General features: G+C 43.9%; 1 protein-coding gene across 7 annotated transcripts in view; it reads right to left on the bottom strand.

Moving 5' to 3' along the window:
* stambpl1 (STAM binding protein-like 1) overlaps window positions 1-18,334 on the bottom strand; it is a 69,655-nt gene that overhangs the window by 12,894 nt on the left and 38,427 nt on the right. For all 7 annotated transcript variants that reach the window (XR_012096108.1, XM_073027378.1, XM_073027377.1 and 4 more), the window contains 5 exons: window positions 17,929-18,024; window positions 12,729-13,086; window positions 3,602-3,726; window positions 1,308-1,445; window positions 916-1,028 (listed from right to left, as the gene is read on the bottom strand). Coding sequence is in view for 6 of the 7 variants with exons in the window: in XM_073027378.1 (XP_072883479.1) it covers window positions 916-1,028; window positions 1,308-1,445; window positions 3,602-3,726; window positions 12,729-13,086; window positions 17,929-18,024 (830 nt within the window). In the remaining variant the exon portion in view is untranslated. The remainder of the gene's footprint in view (window positions 1-915; window positions 1,029-1,307; window positions 1,446-3,601; window positions 3,727-12,728; window positions 13,087-17,928; window positions 18,025-18,334) is intronic.

Here is an 18,334-nt window from a genome sequence, read left to right as displayed (position 1 = left end):
GGAGTTCAATTGGATCCTAAGCATCAGCACAGTTTGACGCGATTGTTTTGAGTCACAGAAGGAGGCCATTCAGGCCAGCTTGTCCATGCTAGTCAACAAAGGGCTACCCTACCGAGTCCTACCTTCTAGTACTGGCCTGTTGCATTACGGGACATATAGTGAATGTAATTATGGATATTGCCACCATTTTAAAAAAATAACTTTGCCTGTCCCAACACTTCCAGACCACCCTGGAAGCTGGCCCTAAAGGGAAGGAGATGACTCTCTCTGTCAGAAACTGTAATTGGGGCAGCAGTGGACGGGAGGAAGAGGGGTACAAAGGCCACAGCTTATTCTTTATTTGAGCCACTCTCGGTGTTATTCCATAGGTCCTAACTGTTGAAAGAAAAGTCTGCTGACAACAGCATACATCAAAGATCTGATGGCTGCCCACGCTTCAAATCAAGCAGGCAAATTTATGGTGAAAGAATATGTGTTTATTTAGCATCTGTTATAAGTTCAGGTTGCCCAAAATTACACTGTAACAACGAAGTACTTTCAAAGCATAGGCAGTACTGTGATTGGGCAATCTCGCAATGTTGAAGAGCCAAATCACCCGCTTAAATGGAGGGGCCTCGGGGGCTTCCTTTGAAATCATGTCCCCTTATAACCATTCAAGAGGAAAACCAGACGATGACAGCTCATCGAATATCATAAACAATTCCATGGTGCATTTTGCACTCCTAACATCAACACTTGAAGTGAGAGTGTCACTGCAACCAGAGGCAGCACAATCCAATTGGCAATACTTGCCAACAGCAGGCGAAGGCTCTACACCGGCAGGCAACGTTTGCAAACCCTGCCTCGGTTTCCAAATCACAACTATTAGCAAAAGGCATAAATAACCACCGGCTTCATATTTACATGTATACTTACTCATTGTGTTTGGGAGCACAGACAATCGCAATGGACTCCGGCAACATCAGCTGATAGGAGCAATGGGTATGAAGATCCACACTTGAAAGAAATGCAGTCTGTGTTGGATGGGTCTATAAGTAGGTTTTAAACAGTGCACACATTTAATTCAAAAAGCAAAATGCTCTTGTGAGAAAAATCCAAAACTCTGAACTGTGCCCTCCTTCCCTTCCCACTGATAACCCTTCCATCCCGCAGCCTCACTTGTGCACTCATTGAGCTTACTACAGGCTAAAAAAACTCTTCCTGAATACGTTCAGAATGCAGAAAATTTTAATTTGATTGTGTCAGAGATAATATTAGCAGAGTTGAAATCCCCTACTATTCCCAAAGCATTCATTTTATCTACTTACATGGATCCAACCCAGAGTGATAAGGCCATGTTTATTCTGAATAGTAAACAGTTCCTCTTCATTCTCTGTGTCACAGTAATCCGGTCCCCCTGACTGCTTAGGTATTATCACATGTGTAACCATAAACTCGTCATGCGTCTGCAAATGGAATATTGGAGCAATCAGCATCAATATTAAAACAATTTTACTAAAGCAGTCCAGTGACATGACGAATCCAAGTTACAACAGTCTAGATGGTTTAGGCCTAAATGTAATAGATCCCAGGAATCATGACACACAGTTACTCCAAGATTATTAATTCCAGTGTAGGCTGCACACCAACTTCATGCAGACTGATAAACATAGAACATTAAAGCACAATACAGGGCCTATAGTACATGATATTGTATTGACCCCTTACCCAACTAAAATCATTCCAAACCCTCCCTCACCCATAGCCCTCCATTTTCCTTTCATTCACATGCCTATCTAATAGTCTTTAAATCTCCCTAATGTATCTGCCCTGGCAATACGTTTCACACACCTACAACTCTCTGTGTAAGAAATCTACGGCTGATATCCCTCCTATAGTTTCCTCTTAAAATCACCTTAAAATTATGCCCCTCATATTAGCCATTTCTACCCTGGTAAAAAATCTCTCCGACTGCTCATTATCATCTTGTGCACCTTTATCAAGTTGCCACTAATCCAGGCAGCACCTGGTAAATCTGCTCTGCACCCTCTCTAAAGCTTCCACATCCTTCCTATAATGAGATGACCAGAACTGAGCACAATACACCAAGAATGTTAAAGTTCCATTCAACTGCGACATGACCTTGTGGCTCTTGAACTTAATCCCCTGACTAATGAAGGCCAACACTCCATGTGCATTCTTAATCAACTTGTGTAGCAACTTTGAGCAATCTAAGGACATGGATCCCTAGATCCTTCTGTTCCTCCACACGGTCAATCTTGTACTCTGCCCTCAAGCTCGACTTCACAGCTTTCCGAATTGAACTTCCCTGCACAGCTCTGCATGCTATCAATGTCCCACTGCAACCTATGACAACCTTCTACACTATCCACAATACAACCAACCTTTGTGTCATTGATGGGCAAGAATCATGAAATGCCCAAAAACCTACCTGATCACCAGTGTGAGATGTATTCACTAGTGCAACACTAACACTGCACAGCTTGTGAAACCATTCTTTTCAGTATTTAAGTTTTGGGCAACTCTATTAGCACACGTTACGCTATCAGATGCAGCAGGTGCAGAAGCCACCCAGCATCTGGATAGTGTAGTGGAAGCTCATACTTCAATGAGTCTAGATCAGCTCATTACTGTTGAGGATTCAGCTGTAGCTACACACTCACTGTGAACCACTGTGTTCATGGGGCTTGCAAAACATCACTGAATTTACAGCAATCTTTTTTTACCCGTAGGCTGTATGCAAAGTGAATTTTAAAAAAACATTACAATGGTCATTCAGAGTTCATCAAGAACTAGTCTAAAGCTCCACAACCAACTTTCCTGCCTCTGCACTTACTTCAGCACAGTTTCTTTGTCAGTGTACAGATATTGGATGGCAAGCACATGCCTTTAGCAGAGCCCAGTGCTGTAAGGCCACAGTGAGAACCTAAGGTGACACGGTGGCTCAGCTAGTTGAGTCAAGACCTGCGTTCAACCCTCTCTGTGTGGAATTTGCACATTCTCCATGTGACTGTACCAGTTTCCTCCAGGTACTCCACATGCCACATACATGCAGGTTGGTAGAGTAATTGGCCATGGAAAACTGCCTTTAGTGTGTTGGTGCACGGCAGAGGAGAATGAAAATAAAAGGATTAATGGAGGATTATTGTAAATGGGTGGCTAATGATCAGCATAGACTCAATGGGTCAAAGGGCATGTTTCCACACACAGTCTCCCTCTTTAACACTTTCTCTCTCACTCTCTAACTCTAAAGAAACTCTACCCCATCAATGCAGAACAGGTTACAACAATGAAATTCTCTACCCTGGAGGAATATGACAGCTTAATCATGGGAGGTATTTAAAGAGAAATATTTGAAATGTCAGAGAATTGAGAGGTAACAGACGTAGAAGACAAGGCTAGCGGCCGATCAGCCATGAGTGACAGCAGGGAAAGCTGGAGGGGCCGAATGACATACGCCTCACTCTACTGTGTAACGTTGTTCTTTTGTTCTGAACAGGTTGCAGAATTCAGTGTAACTAAACATACACAGATACAAATCAAAGGGAAGAGGGGAAAGCAGCACCAGAAGCCAATGGTATAATTTTTTAAAAAATCTTACCAGTTTCCCACAAAGAATACCACAGGTTTCTATTCCTCGCGCTGTATTTGAATCAGCCTGCATCAAAAACTGTTGGCAAAGATTCTTTGGTAGGACCACATGCTGAAGGCCATCGACATTTTGCTCTGGAAGACATTAAGTAGCAAACAGCTGTACACTTCCAATAAAACAACGACTTCCATTTGTTCAGCGTGCATCGGAGTGGGTTTAGAAGTGAACTTGCCAAGTCTGGTATGCTTTCAATTCAATGTGGAATGGTGAATGATAGTTCTGGCAATACTAAACATGCAACATGGATTCAGAACAATGTGGGCAGCTGTTTTTTGAAGAGCTCAGTGCGATGCCAGAATCAGGTTTATTATCACTGTCCCATATGATGTGAAATGTGTTGTCTTGCAGTAGCAGTACAGTGCATACACACCACTGTACTGTCAACACCATTCTGGAGAGCTCAGCTCAGCTCAGACTCTTCTTCCTCAGAAAGCTGACACAGGCCAAACCCCCACAGAAGCTGTTGAAACCATCCTGACCAACAGTGCCACAGTGTGGTATGCCAGTTGCACAGCCGCTGAGCGACAAGACCTGCATCGCGTGGTGAAGGCGGTCCAGCGAATTGTCAGGATGGAGCTCCCAGGACTGGACACCATCTATTCCAGCAGACTCAGGAGGAAAGCAATCAGCATACCCAGAGACACCACACACCCTGGCAACTCCCTGTTTGACCCGCTTCTGTCCAGCACAAGGTTCAGGACACTAAAAGCCAGAACAAATAGACTGAGGAACAGCTTCTACCCCAGAACTGTGGCCTCCATCACACCACTCCCACAGAACAATGACTCAAACTGTGAGCACACACAAGGACTCAAATACTTGCACTAACGGCACTTTGTGCATTACTGTGATATTCTGGTGCTGCTGCAACTTATTTTCTGCTACTTATCTATTTAATACTGTTTTTCTATTACTGTCTTGTTTTTATCTACTGCTTTGCTTGATTGCCTGAGAGGAAGCCAAACAGAGTTTCATTGTACCTATGTATAATGACAATACAGATCATTCAATTCAATTCAATTCAGCAATGCTTTGAAAACAAATGATTATATACAATAGTAGAGTTCAGGCTACATCCACACTAGACCAGATAATTTTGAAAACGCCGGCTTCACGTAAAAATGATAGGCGTCCACACTGTGCGTTTTTGTAAATATCTCTATCCACAATGAAACGGAGATTTCGGCAGATCTCCTCCTCCTGCGCATGCGCAGGACACATCTACCAAAAACAAGCGACGTGTTTGGTGTCGAATCTCGCCGTAAATGTGCGCGTTTGTGTAGTTACAGACTAGAAAAACTTAAAACGACAGACAGCTGTTGGCTCTCGTGCAGGAGAACTTAAAACTAAAAAAAAAGCAAATACTGGAGTGTACGGAGGCAACTGACAGGGAGTTCACGGACAGATTGGCCCGGCTGACGACGAACATTGAAAAACTGACTAACTCTGTTGCATTAATAAATCACCTTGTTAAATGTGTAAAACATGTCTGCATCAGTGTTATCTTGTATTTCCATACAATGTTACATTAGGCTGCTACACATCTATTGTCAGAGAAGTACTTGCATAAATAGGTAAAACTACCTTCATACGAGTAAGGGCAGAAAATGGCAAAGTGAGTACAGTATACTTATTTATTCAGTAAGTTATGGGTCAAAGTATTTGGTAAGTACATTTCTAACTCTTCTGGCTTCAGTCCCGTTGCCGTCTTCTGAAATTGTTAGGTTGCGTTCAAGAAAACAATGAAATAGCGCGCTGCCGTCTGATAACGTTTTCAAAAGTCACCGGTTACGCCGTCCACACTGATCTGCCCGAGTAGCATTTTCAAAAATATCCACCTTGGAAAGCGTTTTTGAAAAGCTCCGGTTTCAGGAGACGAAAACGCTGTTTTAGTGTGGACGGAGGGTAAAAACGAAGAGAAAAAGCTTCGGTTACGGATTTATCTGGCGTAGTGTGGATGTAGCCTCAGTACAAGCCCTTCGACCCATGACATTGCTCCAACCTTTAATCGACTCTAATATCAATCCAAGCCTTCTCTCCCACATAGCCCTCAATTCACTATCATCCATGACCCTATCTAAGAGTTTCTTAAATGGCCCTGATGCATCTGCCTTTACCACTACTGCTGGCAGTACATTCCACTCACCCACCACTCTATAAACTTTTTTGGTCCTTGCTTGACTCAGTCACCTGGAAACAATGAACACGCACGCTCACATGCACGAGATCAGTGGGTCAACGGTAATTAAAGGACAAGCCCGTAAAATCGACCAATGAAGTGATGTCACATGACCGATCCATCTACAGTCACCTGCTGGACAGGACACTATATATGTAAATTGTATGGATATAAATGCGGCTGAATGAGTTTACTATGTTTGCAGACAATATGAAGATCGGTGGTGCTGTGGATAGTGTAGAAACTTGGTAAAGGATACAGTGGGATATAGATCAGTTATAGATGCAGGTGAAGAAATGGCAGCGTTTGACTCTGTCAAATATGAGATGTTGGAATTTTGGAGGTCAAACATAAAGAGAGAATACTTCGTTAATGGGAAGATCTTTTGGCAGTGTTGATATCCAAAGAGATATTGGCGTCCAATTCTAGCTTCCTGAAAGTGACTGCACTTTCAGAAAGCAATGGAGCATGTCTATTGGGTAGTAAAGATGCCTTTATTAGTGAAGGAATTGAGTTCATGAGCCTGGAAGTTATATTGTAGCTTTATAAAACTTTTCCCCAGAGTTGAAATACCTCGATCCAGGTGCAATGTATTTAAGGCGAGGAGAGTAAGTTCAAAGGAGATGTGCCAGCCATGTTTCTTTACACAAGGAGTGGTGGGTTTCTGGACTTTGTTACCTGGAATAGCAGTGGAGGCAAATGCAACAGAGGTGGTCGCAAGACTGCAGGGAATAGAAGGATATAAATTGTCTAGGCAGAATGAATTACTAATTTAACTGGTCTGTCACAACATTTTAGGCCATAGAACACAGAACAACAGGAAAGGCCCTATGTTCTAGCAACATAACAATAGAATTTTAAAGACCTTGGTTGCAGCACTTTTAAAATGGAATGATTACTTTCACATTATCAGTTTAATGCATCCATAATGTCCACTAGAAAATGCAGTTTCTGGTTTAAGATGGCCCGGGTGGTGCCCAGCCGTGGCAGAGTTGGAGGTGCAAGAAAGGCGTGGACAAGTCAAGAGAAGGCAGAGGCCGGGTCAAAGCAGAGTCCTGGCATCCCCGAGAGTGAGGAATGGCACGATGTTTGGACGGTTTAAACACCAGGCTAGATTGTCGGAACCGCAGGCCAGGCAAAGGCCAGCTTTACTTGATTCCACTCACTACTCTGCAACATTTACTCGGCTTTGCGGTGAACCGAGACTGTGGCCTGCTCCAGCTGCAGTGATGTCTGGCTTTGTGTTTCGGCTCTGAAGCTATTCGCTTACTTTCCTTGTTTGCACTTTTTTTTTCATTCTCTCCGAGCATTGGGTGTTTGATGGTCTTCTTTTTTTCCAAAATGGGCTCTTTTGAGGTTTTTTTCTTTTGTGGCTGACTGTAAGGAGCTAAAATCTCAAGGTTGTATAATGTATACATACTTTGATAATAAATGTACTTTGAACGTTGAACATCTTTTCATTGGTAAACTCGGTCTTCTCTAATTCCGTGCTTATACTTAAGGTGCGAGTTGATGGTTTCCTGATTGGTCAGGGCATCAAAGGATATAGTGAGAAGGCAGGTGTATGGAGTTAAGCAGGATCCATGATCAGCCATGATGGAATGGCAGAGCAGACTTGATGGGCTGAATGGCTCCTATGCTCCTATGTTTTATAGTCTTAAGGTCTGTATTTAAAAAAAACTTACTTCAGATATCTCCCCCTATGCTTTCCTTCAATCACCTTAAAATTTTGCTCCTTCAGCCTTGGGGGGGTGCGGGGGGGGAGGTGGGGAGTCTCTGACTGTCTACTTAATCTACACCACCAATCTATCAAATCAGCGCTCATCCCCCTTCGCTCCAAAGAGAAAAGCCTTAGCTCACTCAAATAATCCTCATAAGGTAAAATGATGTGGTTATTTCTATTCTTCATCAATACTCAAACTCAGGATAACTCTGAACTAGAACGGGAAAAAAAATCAAATTTACATTTACTAATCAGTAACTACTACCTTTAATGAAGACCAACAATGGAGTTCTATGGTGTTCGATGTTTGCAATGTGTGTGAAAGAATGATTTCATAAAGAGAATGTATTTTTGTATGGTGATGGACTTATCCATGGAAAGATGTGACTGGATGGTACGCAAATGAAAGCGTATCACTGTATTTCAGTGCATGTGATATTAACAAACCAATTAAAGATTAACAGGCCATTCAGGCCATCGATCATACCTGGTGTAATTTCTATGGATTTTGTTGGGAACGAGGTAACTTTGACCACATCTCGCCGATCTTCAAGATTCAAGACTCAAATTTGTTTGTGTTAACACCCAAAGGTATGCTGGCAGCAACCTGCAAATGTTGCCATAAATTCCAGTGCCAACATAGCGTGCCTACGATGCTCAGTAGGGCAACACAGAGCAAAGCATGTGTACTTCTTGTGGATGGAGACAGACTGATAACTTTGCCCACATTGATGCCGGTACTCGGAGCTTTGGCAATACCCTGCTGAGACCTATTGAGCACATTAGTGCAAACCGGGCTTAGTGTTCAGCTGCTGATCATGCAGAAGTCAGTAATTTCACTTATGAAAATTGTGTTCAGTTCAGGCAAGACCAGAGGGAACACAGAAAACAGGAGCAGGCAACAGGTCATTCAGCCCTTCGCTCCTGTTCCACTCTTCTTTAGAGTCCTGGCTGATCCTTTGTAATCAATATTCCAGCTGATATCTTTTTATCTAGAAATCCTTCTACATCCTTTGTTTTTAAATATCATCAGATACTTGGCCTCTGCAGTTTTCTGTGGAAGTGGAACATTCTGAATGACACTTCTCATCTTCGTCCAAAATCTCTTGCACCCAATCACACCTCACCTGCACTTCCTGGTGAGGCAACACTTCGCCTGCACGTTTTTTGGGGCCATCTACTGTATCAGGTGCCCCAATGTGGCCTCCTCGATATCGGTGACATCCAACTTAGATTGGATCACTCCGTCGAGCACCTTTGTTCCGTCTGCCACAACAGGCGGGATTTCCTGATGGCCACCCATTTTAATTCGACTTCCATTTCCATTCCGTGTGGATCATTGGATAGCCAGAGGCTTTTTCCCAGGGCTGAAATGGCTAACACAAGGGGGCATAGTTTTATGGTGCTTGGAAATAGGTATGGAGGGGATCTCAGGGGTAAGTTTTTTCACACAGGGAGTGGTGGGTGCGTGGAATGCACTGCCATGGAGGTGGATACAATAGGGCCTTTTAAGAGTCTCTTAGATAGGTACATGGAGCTTAAGAAAATAGTGGCTATGCACTAGGGAAACTCTAGGCAGTTTCTAGAGTAGGTTACATGGTCGGCACAACATTGTGGGCTGAAGGGCCTGTAATGTGCTGTAAATTTCTATGTTCTGTGTTCATTCCAACATGTTGATCCATGGCCTTCTCTACTACAAGAGTGAGGCCCCTCTCAGGTTGGACGACCAATGCCTCATATTCCATTTGGACAGCACCCAATCTGAAGGCATAAAAACTGAATTCTTGAACTTCCGGTAATTTCTTTCCCCTTCCCTCTCTTACCATTCCAAATTCTGACTCCCCTCCTACTCCTTCTTTTCTCCTCACCTGCAATCAACTCCCTCTGGTGCCTTTTCTCCTTCCTTTTCAGATTCTTACATTTTCAGCCCTTACCTCTTCCATATATCACCTCCCAACTTCTCACATACCCCTTTCCTGGTCCACCCACCTTCCCCCTCACCTGGTTTCACCTACTACATCCAGCTTGTACTCCTTACCCCCCCCCCCCCCCACTTTTTAAATTTTGGCTTCTTCCCCCTTCTTTCCAGTACTGCTGAAGGGTCTTGGATCAAAACGTTGACTGATCATTCATCTCCATAGATGCTGCCTGACCTGCTGAGTTCCTCCAGCATTTTGCCTGCATCGCTCTGGATTTCCAGAATCTGCTGAGTCTCTTGTCACTCTACCTCCTCTCTGAGAGAGAGAGACTGGACCAAAATTTAAGGTAATCAATAAAGGAACTGGGAGGAAGTGAGGAGGGAGTTGAGAAGTCATTCTCTCATGCAGCCGATTGTAATGTAGACTGCACTGCCTGGTAGTGGTGGGGAAACAGATGAATTACAAACCCTCAAAAGGAACATCTGGGAGCTGCTTGAGTAATTATTAACATCTGCCCTGCTCTAGGCAGAGTTAGAGTCATCAGTAATATTTTTCATAGCAACAATTACTAATTGATACAATCACTCCCCTGACTTCTCCTGATAACCTTTGACGCCGTGTCCAATCAAGAACTTATCAAGCTCTGCCTTAAATACACCCAATGACCCAGCCTCCACAGCTGACTGTAGTAACAAATTCCACAAATTCACCACTCTCTGGATAAAGAAATTTCTCTGCATTTTTGTTTTAAATGGACGCCCCTCTATCCTGAGGCTGTGCCTGCTCACTTGTCCTAGAATCCCTTACCATGGGAGACATATTTTCCACATCTACTCTGCCTAAGCCCTTCAACATTGAAAAGATTTCAATGAGATACCCCCCTATCTAAAGCTAGCACAGACCCAAAGCCATCAAACATTCCTCGTGTAATCGCACTTTCATTCTCAGAATCATCCTTGTGAGCCTCCTCTGAATCCTCTCCAATGCCAGCACATCTTTTATTAGACCAGGAGCCAAAAACTGTTCACAATACTCAAGGTGAGGCTTCACCAGTGCCTTGTACAAGCCTCAGCATCACATTCCTGCTCTTATATTCTAGAACTCTTGAAATAAATACTAACGTTGCATTTGGCTTCCTCACCACCGACTCGACCTGCAAGTTAAACTTTAGGGTGTTCTGCGCAATGACTCCCAAGTCCCTTTGCATCTCAGAGTTTTGGATTTTCTCCCCAATTTCCAAATCTGTCTAAGTCCTTCTTCAGCCTTCCTGTTTCCTCAATACAACGTGCCCCTCCACCAATCTTTGTATCATCTTCAAAACTGGCAACACAGCCATCTATTCCATCAACTATATACAGCATAAAAAGAAGCGGTCTTAACACCAACCCCTGTTGAATAACACTTAGTCACCGGCAGCCAACCAGAAAAGGATCTTTTTATTCCTACTAGCTGCCTCCTACCAATCAGCCAATGTTCTAACCATGCCAGTAACTTTCCTATAATACCATGGGCTCTTAAGTTGATTCATGTGTGATACCTTGTCAAAGGCCTTCTGAAAGTCCAAATATACAACATCCACTGCATCCCCTTTACCTATCCTACTAGTAATCCCCTCAAAAAATTCCAACAAGTTCATCAGGCAAGATATTCCCTTAAGGAAGCCACACTAAGTTTGTCTTATCTTGTCCTGTGTCACCAAGAACTCCATAACCTCATCCTTATCAATTGACTCCAACATTTTCCCAGCCACTGAGATCAGGCTAGCTGGTCTATAATCTCCTTTCTGCTGCCTTCCTCCTTTCTTAAAGGGTGGAGTGATACTTGCAATTTCCGAGTCTTCTGACACCATGCCATGCTTCATGAAAGATCAATGCCTCCACAATCTCTACTGCTACCTCTTTTAGAAGCCTAGGATGCAGTTCATCTGGTCCAGATGACTTACGTACCCCTGGGTCTTACAGCTTTCTGAGCACCTTCTCCCTTGTAATAGTAACTGCACTCACTTCTCTTCCCTCACACCCTTCAGCATCTGGCACACTGCTAGTGTCTTCCACAGTGAAGACTGATGCAAAATACTCATTTAGTTCATCTGCTATTTCCTTGTCCCCCATTGTTATTTCTCCGGCCTCATTTTCTAGTGGTCCTATATCCACTCCCATCGCTCATTTTTAAAAAAAACCATATTCAAAAAAGCTTTTACTATTTCGATATGAGTGTAAAAGCTTTTACACTCTGATATTGTTTGCTAGCTTACTTTCATATTTCACTTTTTCCATCCTAATACTCTCTGTAGGTTTTTAAAAGCTTCCCAATCCTCTATCTTCCAGCTAATCTTTGCTTTGTTGCATGCCTTTTGCTTTTACATTAGCTTTGACTTCCCTTGTCAGCTATGATACTACCTTGCCATTTGAGTATATATTTTTTGGAATACAGCTGTCCTGCACCTTCCTCATTTTTCCAGAAACTCACACCATTGCTGCTCTGCTGTCATCCCTGCCAGCATCTCCTTCCAATTTACTTTGGCCAACTCCGTAATTTCCGTTACTCCACTGAAATATTGGTATGTCTGACTTTACTTTCTCCCTATCAAATTTCAAGTTGAACTCAATCATATTGTGATCACTGCCTCCTAAGTGTCCTTTTATCTTAAGCTCCTTATCGCCTCCAGTTCATTACATAACACCGAATCCAGTATAGCTGTAGGCTCAATGACAAACTGCTCTAAAAAGCCATCTTGAAGGAATTCAACAAAATCACTTTCTTGAGATATATTACCAATCTGATTTTCCAAATCAAACTGCATGTTAAAATCTCCCATGAATATCTTAACATTGCCCTTTTGACGTGTCTTTTCTATATCCCATTGTAATCTGTGGTCCACATCCCACCTACTGTTGGGAGGCCTGTACATAACTACCATCAGGGTCCTATTACCCTTGCTGTTTCTTAACTCAACCCACAAGGATTTAACATCTTCCAATCCTATGTCACATTTTTACCAGCAGAGCCACGCCACCCCCTCTGCCTACTTTCCTATCCCTCCGATACAACATGCAACTCTGGACATTGCCCAGCATGTACCGCTACTAACACGACTGAGTAAAAACATTTGATCATACTACTCTGTTGTCATTCTTGCTCTGCACAAACGTCTGTCCTGATTGATGATGGGCAAGTACGGATGCAAGACAGACAAGCAGAGTTAAGGGAGCAATCGGCAATAGTCCATCTGAAAATCAGAGAAGGCTCACTTACTACTCGGGGTGCTCTGTGGCTTGAGGGACCTATCCACAGGAGGGCACCATCCTGGCTGGGCATCACCAGGCATCTGTCCGGCAGCATTAGCTCCCAACGGGGGAAGAAAGGAAGGTTCAGAACTTCCATAGGCAGCAGCGGTGCATGTCAACATCCCTCCATCGCTCCGTTCCGACATGTGTGACTTTATCTCTTTCTGCTTTTCCTTCACCAGGTCCTGCTTCTTAAGCTGCTCTTCAAAGATACGGAACTGCTGCACCTCCAACTGCTGCTGGCGAATCCGAGCAACGCGCATTTTCTCCTCCTCAAACAACTTACTTTGCTGCTCTTTTTCCAATTTAGCCTCTCTAGATTTGTTCTGAGAAAACAAGAAAACAGCACAGTACTGTATTTCTCTATAGCTACTAAGCAAGGATAAACTTTTTGGAGTCATGTAATCCCATCTTTATCCATGAGGAAAGTTGCCTAGCAGCGAAGTTATCTACCCTGCAGCAAAGTGCTGTGATACCATTTAGTGGTGTTTTAATGAAAGAAATGTTTCGACTTTACTGGAAGCTAGGCATGATCCCTAGCTTCCAGTAAATACAGGGGGGCGAAAAATCCTCGCGGGATTTTAGTCCACCTTCCTAAATAGTTACTGGGAAAACAGAAACACTACTTCGTTTATGTGTGCCTCAGACAGGAATGTGCAGGGACAACTTTTCCAGTAACTATCATTCAAAAAAGTTAACGGGAAGTATTTCAGTGTTGGGTTTCACTTTTCAAATGATATTGGCACAAGTTACAACCACAGTGTTCGTGACCTAAGTCAGCAACGTGACTCAAGATGGGAAGAGCCTATTCTATCTGATCTAGTAGCTATTTAATACATGGCATGATAGACTAGTAGATTACAGGGGAACAGACTGATTTATTGAGCCAAGGTGATACGATTGCTGGTCAGGGGTAGTTGATATCAATATATTAGGATGTAGTTTAATTGGAATGCAGGAGCTCTCAGTGCTCTTGAATTAGTGTGGAGGAGATAGTAATCTAGGAAGCTTGCTAGATCAATAACCAACACAATAAACAGTCCTGATGGACTGTGTAGTCAGGGACGTTGCCATGAAACTGTGCATCAGGACACCAGAGGGAGTTGAATATTCCAGTCAAAAAAACTCAAAATAGGATAAAAATGAAAAACCTAAGCAGACCCTGGTATCCCTGTGAGATCTCAATCCATCCACTGAAAAGCGTTATAAAAATCATTTTTAAAAGCCCTTAGGCACTAAACACAAGAGATTCTGCAGATGCTGAAAAAGTTGAGCAACACACACAAAATGCTAGGAGAACTCAGCAGGTCGGACAGCGCCCACGGAGAGGAATGAACAGCCAACGTTTCAGGCTAAGATTTTTCAGAGGACTGGAAAACAAGGAGGCCGGAATGATAGATGGAGTGACGGAGGGTGAGAGGTGACCTGATAGAGGTGGATAAGATGATGAGAGGCATTGATCGTGTGGATAGTCAGAGGCTTTTTCCCAGGGTTGTCACAAGAGGACACAGTTTTAAGGTGCTTGGAATTAGATACAGAGGACATATCAGGGGTAAGTTTTTTTTTTTTTTACGCAGAGTGGTGAGTGCATGGAATGAGCTGCCAGCCATGGTGGTGGAGGCAGAAACGATAGGGACTCCTGGACAGGTACATGGAGCTGAGAAAAATAGAGGGCTACGGGTAACTCTAGGTCATTTCTAAGATAAGAACATGTTCAGCACAGCATTGTGGGCCGAAGGGCCTGTATTGTGCTGCAGGTTTTCTATGTTTCTAAAATAAGGGGGGCAGGGGGAGTACAAGTTAGCAGCTGATAAGTGAAACTAGGTGCGGGGCAAAGGTAAGTGGGTGGGGGAGGGGATATGACATACGACACTGAAAGGTGATAAGTGGAAGAGGTGAAGGGCTCAAGAAGGAGGAATCTGATAGGAGAGCAGACCTTAGGAGAAAGGGAAGGAGGAGGGGCACTAGAGGTGATGTTCAGGCGGGAAGCAAAGAAGGGGAGGGGGGGTCAGAATGGGGGATAGAAAAAGAGAGAAAGGATAGGAGATATAAATTCCCAGAAGTTAGAGAAACTGAATATGAGGTGTTGCTCCTCCAAACTGAGCAGCCTCATTGTGGTAGCAGAGAAGGCTATAGACTGACATGCCAGAATGGGAATGGGAAGTAGAATTAAAATGGGTGGCCACTGGGAAAATACGCCATTTGTGATGGTCAGATTAAAGGTGCTCAGTGAAGCAGTCCCCCTATCTACATTAGGTAACGCTGATGAAGAGGAGGCCACACTGGGAACACCAGATACAGATGATGATCGTAAGTGTCATCTCAGCTGGAGGCCTGTTTGGGGCCCTGAGCAGTGGAGAAGGAGAAAGGGAAGGAACAGCTGTAACACTTCACCCGCTTGCAGGGTCAGTGACAGGAGGGAGATTGCAGGCAGGTACGAATAGACAAGGGAGTCGGGTTGAGAGCCTGGGGGGGTGGTGAGGGAGAGGGAGAGATACCCTGCGGAAAGCAGGAAAGATGATACTATTTGGTGATGAAATAGGAACCTAGGATCAGTACTCATGTGCAGACACGGGACCAGGACAAGGCAGGTTCTTATCCCACCTGCCAGAGGGCCATTCTCCCTGATAACTACAAACGTTTGTACATCTGCATGAAGCAGCTGCTCCTTAGAGGCTGTGTTAAGGAGCTGGAGCTGCAACTCGATGACCTTTGGCTCACACAGGAGCATGAGGAGCTGAGAGACAGAAGCTACAGGAAGGTAGTCACCCCTACGTTACAGGAGGCAAGTACCTGGGTGACTGCCAGGAAAGGGAAAAGGAATAGGTGGTGAGTGTAGAGAACCCCTGTGGTCATACCCTCAATAACAAGTATTCCACTTTAGATAATGTTGGAGAGGACAACCTACTGGGGGAAGCCACAGCCATCAGGTCTCTGGCATTGAACCTGGGTCTGCGACTAAGGAGAGAAGGGGAAGAAGAGGACTGTAGTGCTGATAAGAGCTGAGGAGATTCTGTGGACATGAAAAAGACAACCTAGGCGGTATTTTGCCTCCCATGTGCCAGGGTCAGGGATGTCTCTGATCGGGTTCACAGCATTCTGAAGGGGGCAGGTGACCAGCTGGAAGTTATGGTACTTTTGCTTTCAAGAACAGAGGTAGGAAATGGTAGCAGGTCCTGAGAGAGAACGTAGGGAGTTAGGTAGAAAGCTGAAAATCAGCAGTAATCTCTGGATTGCTGCCAAAGCCGTGAGCCAATGAGAGTAATACAATGAATGTGTGGCTGAGATATTGGTGCAGGGGGCAGGGGTTCAGATTTCTGAAACATTGGGATCTCTCCTGCGGAAGGGTTGACCAGTACAAAAAGGATGGGTTAATTCCGAACCTGAGGGGACCAATATCCTTGTTCGAAGGTCCAATTTAATGTCAGAGAAATGTACACAATATACATCCTGAAATGCTTTTTTTTCACAAACGTCCACGAAAACAGAGAAGTGCCCCAAAGAATGAACGACAGTTAAATGTCCAGCTCCCCTCCCTCCCGTGCATAAGCGGCAGCAAGCAACAATTCCCTCTCCCTCCACCGGCAAAGGAAAAAGCAAGCGTTGGCACTGCCACCGAGCACTCAAGTGTGAGCTGGGCAATAGCAAAGACACAGACTTACAGTTACCCCAAAGACTTTGCCTTTCAGCCAGCATTCGACACACCACTGATCCTCTCTCCCCCTAATAAGGGAGAAAAACATGTCTCCATTTTCCAGCGAGCGGGGAGACATAATAAACAACTGGCTGGGCACGTTTGCTACAGCATTTAGTCTAAGTTGGCAGGGGATGGGATCCAGAATGTTCGGGCTAAGGATGGGGCAGTTGGTATACAAGTAGATGCAGTGTGTAGTGAGACTGTGGGGAAGGACAGGCAGATGACAGGGCAAAATTCCAGTCAGTGGAATGACAGGAACATGGGGGTAAAATCAAAAAGGGTGACGAATACAGGACTGAAGGTGTTATATTTGAATGCACACGGTATACGGAATAAGGAAGGTGATCTCGTAGCACAGTTAGATTGGTAAATATGACATTATGGACATCACTAGTCATAGCTGAAAGGAGATCGTAGTTGGGAGCTTAACATCCAAAGATACACATACAAAGGCCAGGTAGGTACGCAGAGGGGATGGGGTGGTCTTGTTGGTAAAAAATTAAATCAAATCCTTAGAAAGAAGTGACATCGGAGCGGAAGGTGTAGAATCATTTTGGGTATTTGGAGAAGCATGACTGCATATAATTATTTGGATATTTTAAACCCCCACAAAAAGAATTGATGATTTTTGTGTAAGAGGCTGTCAACTCTGTATTACCACTGCTTTAATCTCTAATTTACAACACTACCTACACTTCAGAGGTTTGTCATTAGCTTTGAGACATCCTGAGATTGTGGAAGGGATGTGCGTAAAGTTGTAGGGAGTTTGGGGGGAGGCACAAGGAGGAAAGGCACAGGCCCTCTAACAATCATTCAAAATAAACATGCATAAACTGAGGTTACAGAGCCCCAGTCAAAACATTAAATATGCACATGTGAGTCCTTCCCAAGGCCAACAAATATTCAGTTCTGCAAACACCCTGATGCAATGTGGTATAAAGACCCAAAACTTACTCTTTTTTTGAATATAATGCAAGAGAACATTCACTAAATTGTTATCCTGGCAGAGAGCTGTAACAAGAGAGTTTACTGGAAAGGATCAGTGGTATGGTATTACCATACAGATCTGATCTTCTGTTTACAATGTCTCCTTGGTGCTTGAAGGAATGCAAACGTAACCTAAAGCAACTTACAGCCGATGTAAAACTTAGAATGCATAGCTTGTGAAGAACTAAATACCACAAACAGCAATGTGGCCACACAGAGACGATCAGCTTTAGGTGTTCTTGAGCGATAAATATTGATGTGGAGACCAGGAGAATTTCCCTGTGATTTGATAAACCAAATGACTGCACTGGATCTGCAGGAGCTGCTAAAAAGAGAAAAACAACCCAGACAAATACCCACAGTACCTCCAGCAACCAGCACAGACACTGAGAGGATCAGTGAGATGGCAGTCACCCCCAGAGAGGGACACATTACCAGCAGGCAAGAAAAATATAGACAAGAAGAAATTAAACTCTTAATTTACCTGAGCAGTCATAAATTCTTTGTATTCAGCATCATATTTGGCAATAAGCTGTGCCTTCAACTCCTCAGCCCTTGGAAACGCAACCTCCTTTAATTTCTTGGATTAAACAAATAAATTGGTATTATTTTTTCGGTAAAAATAAACTAAAAATATAATCATTTTCAATTGAATGGCCACACCGAGTCAGTGCTGTCACTCCATGGCTCCGAGGACCCAGGTTTGATCCTGGCCTCTACTGCTCTGCATGCATGGCTCTGCCTGTGACTGGGTTTTCAATCACTGGACTCCTCCCACACCCCAGGAGACGAACACATGAGTTTCCTGGCTGTAAACTACCCAGTGTAGGGAAGTGGCAGAGGAGGAACTGATGAGCGAGAAAAGTCACAGACAAGCAAGGGATGGAACT

This window comes from Hemitrygon akajei, chromosome 23 (assembly GCF_048418815.1).
Source record: "Hemitrygon akajei chromosome 23, sHemAka1.3, whole genome shotgun sequence".
In the NCBI taxonomy this organism is placed as follows: Eukaryota; Metazoa; Chordata; class Chondrichthyes; order Myliobatiformes; family Dasyatidae; genus Hemitrygon; species Hemitrygon akajei.
The sequence above is the reverse complement of the archived record's forward strand: the minus strand, read 5'-3'. Positions and strand labels throughout refer to the sequence as shown.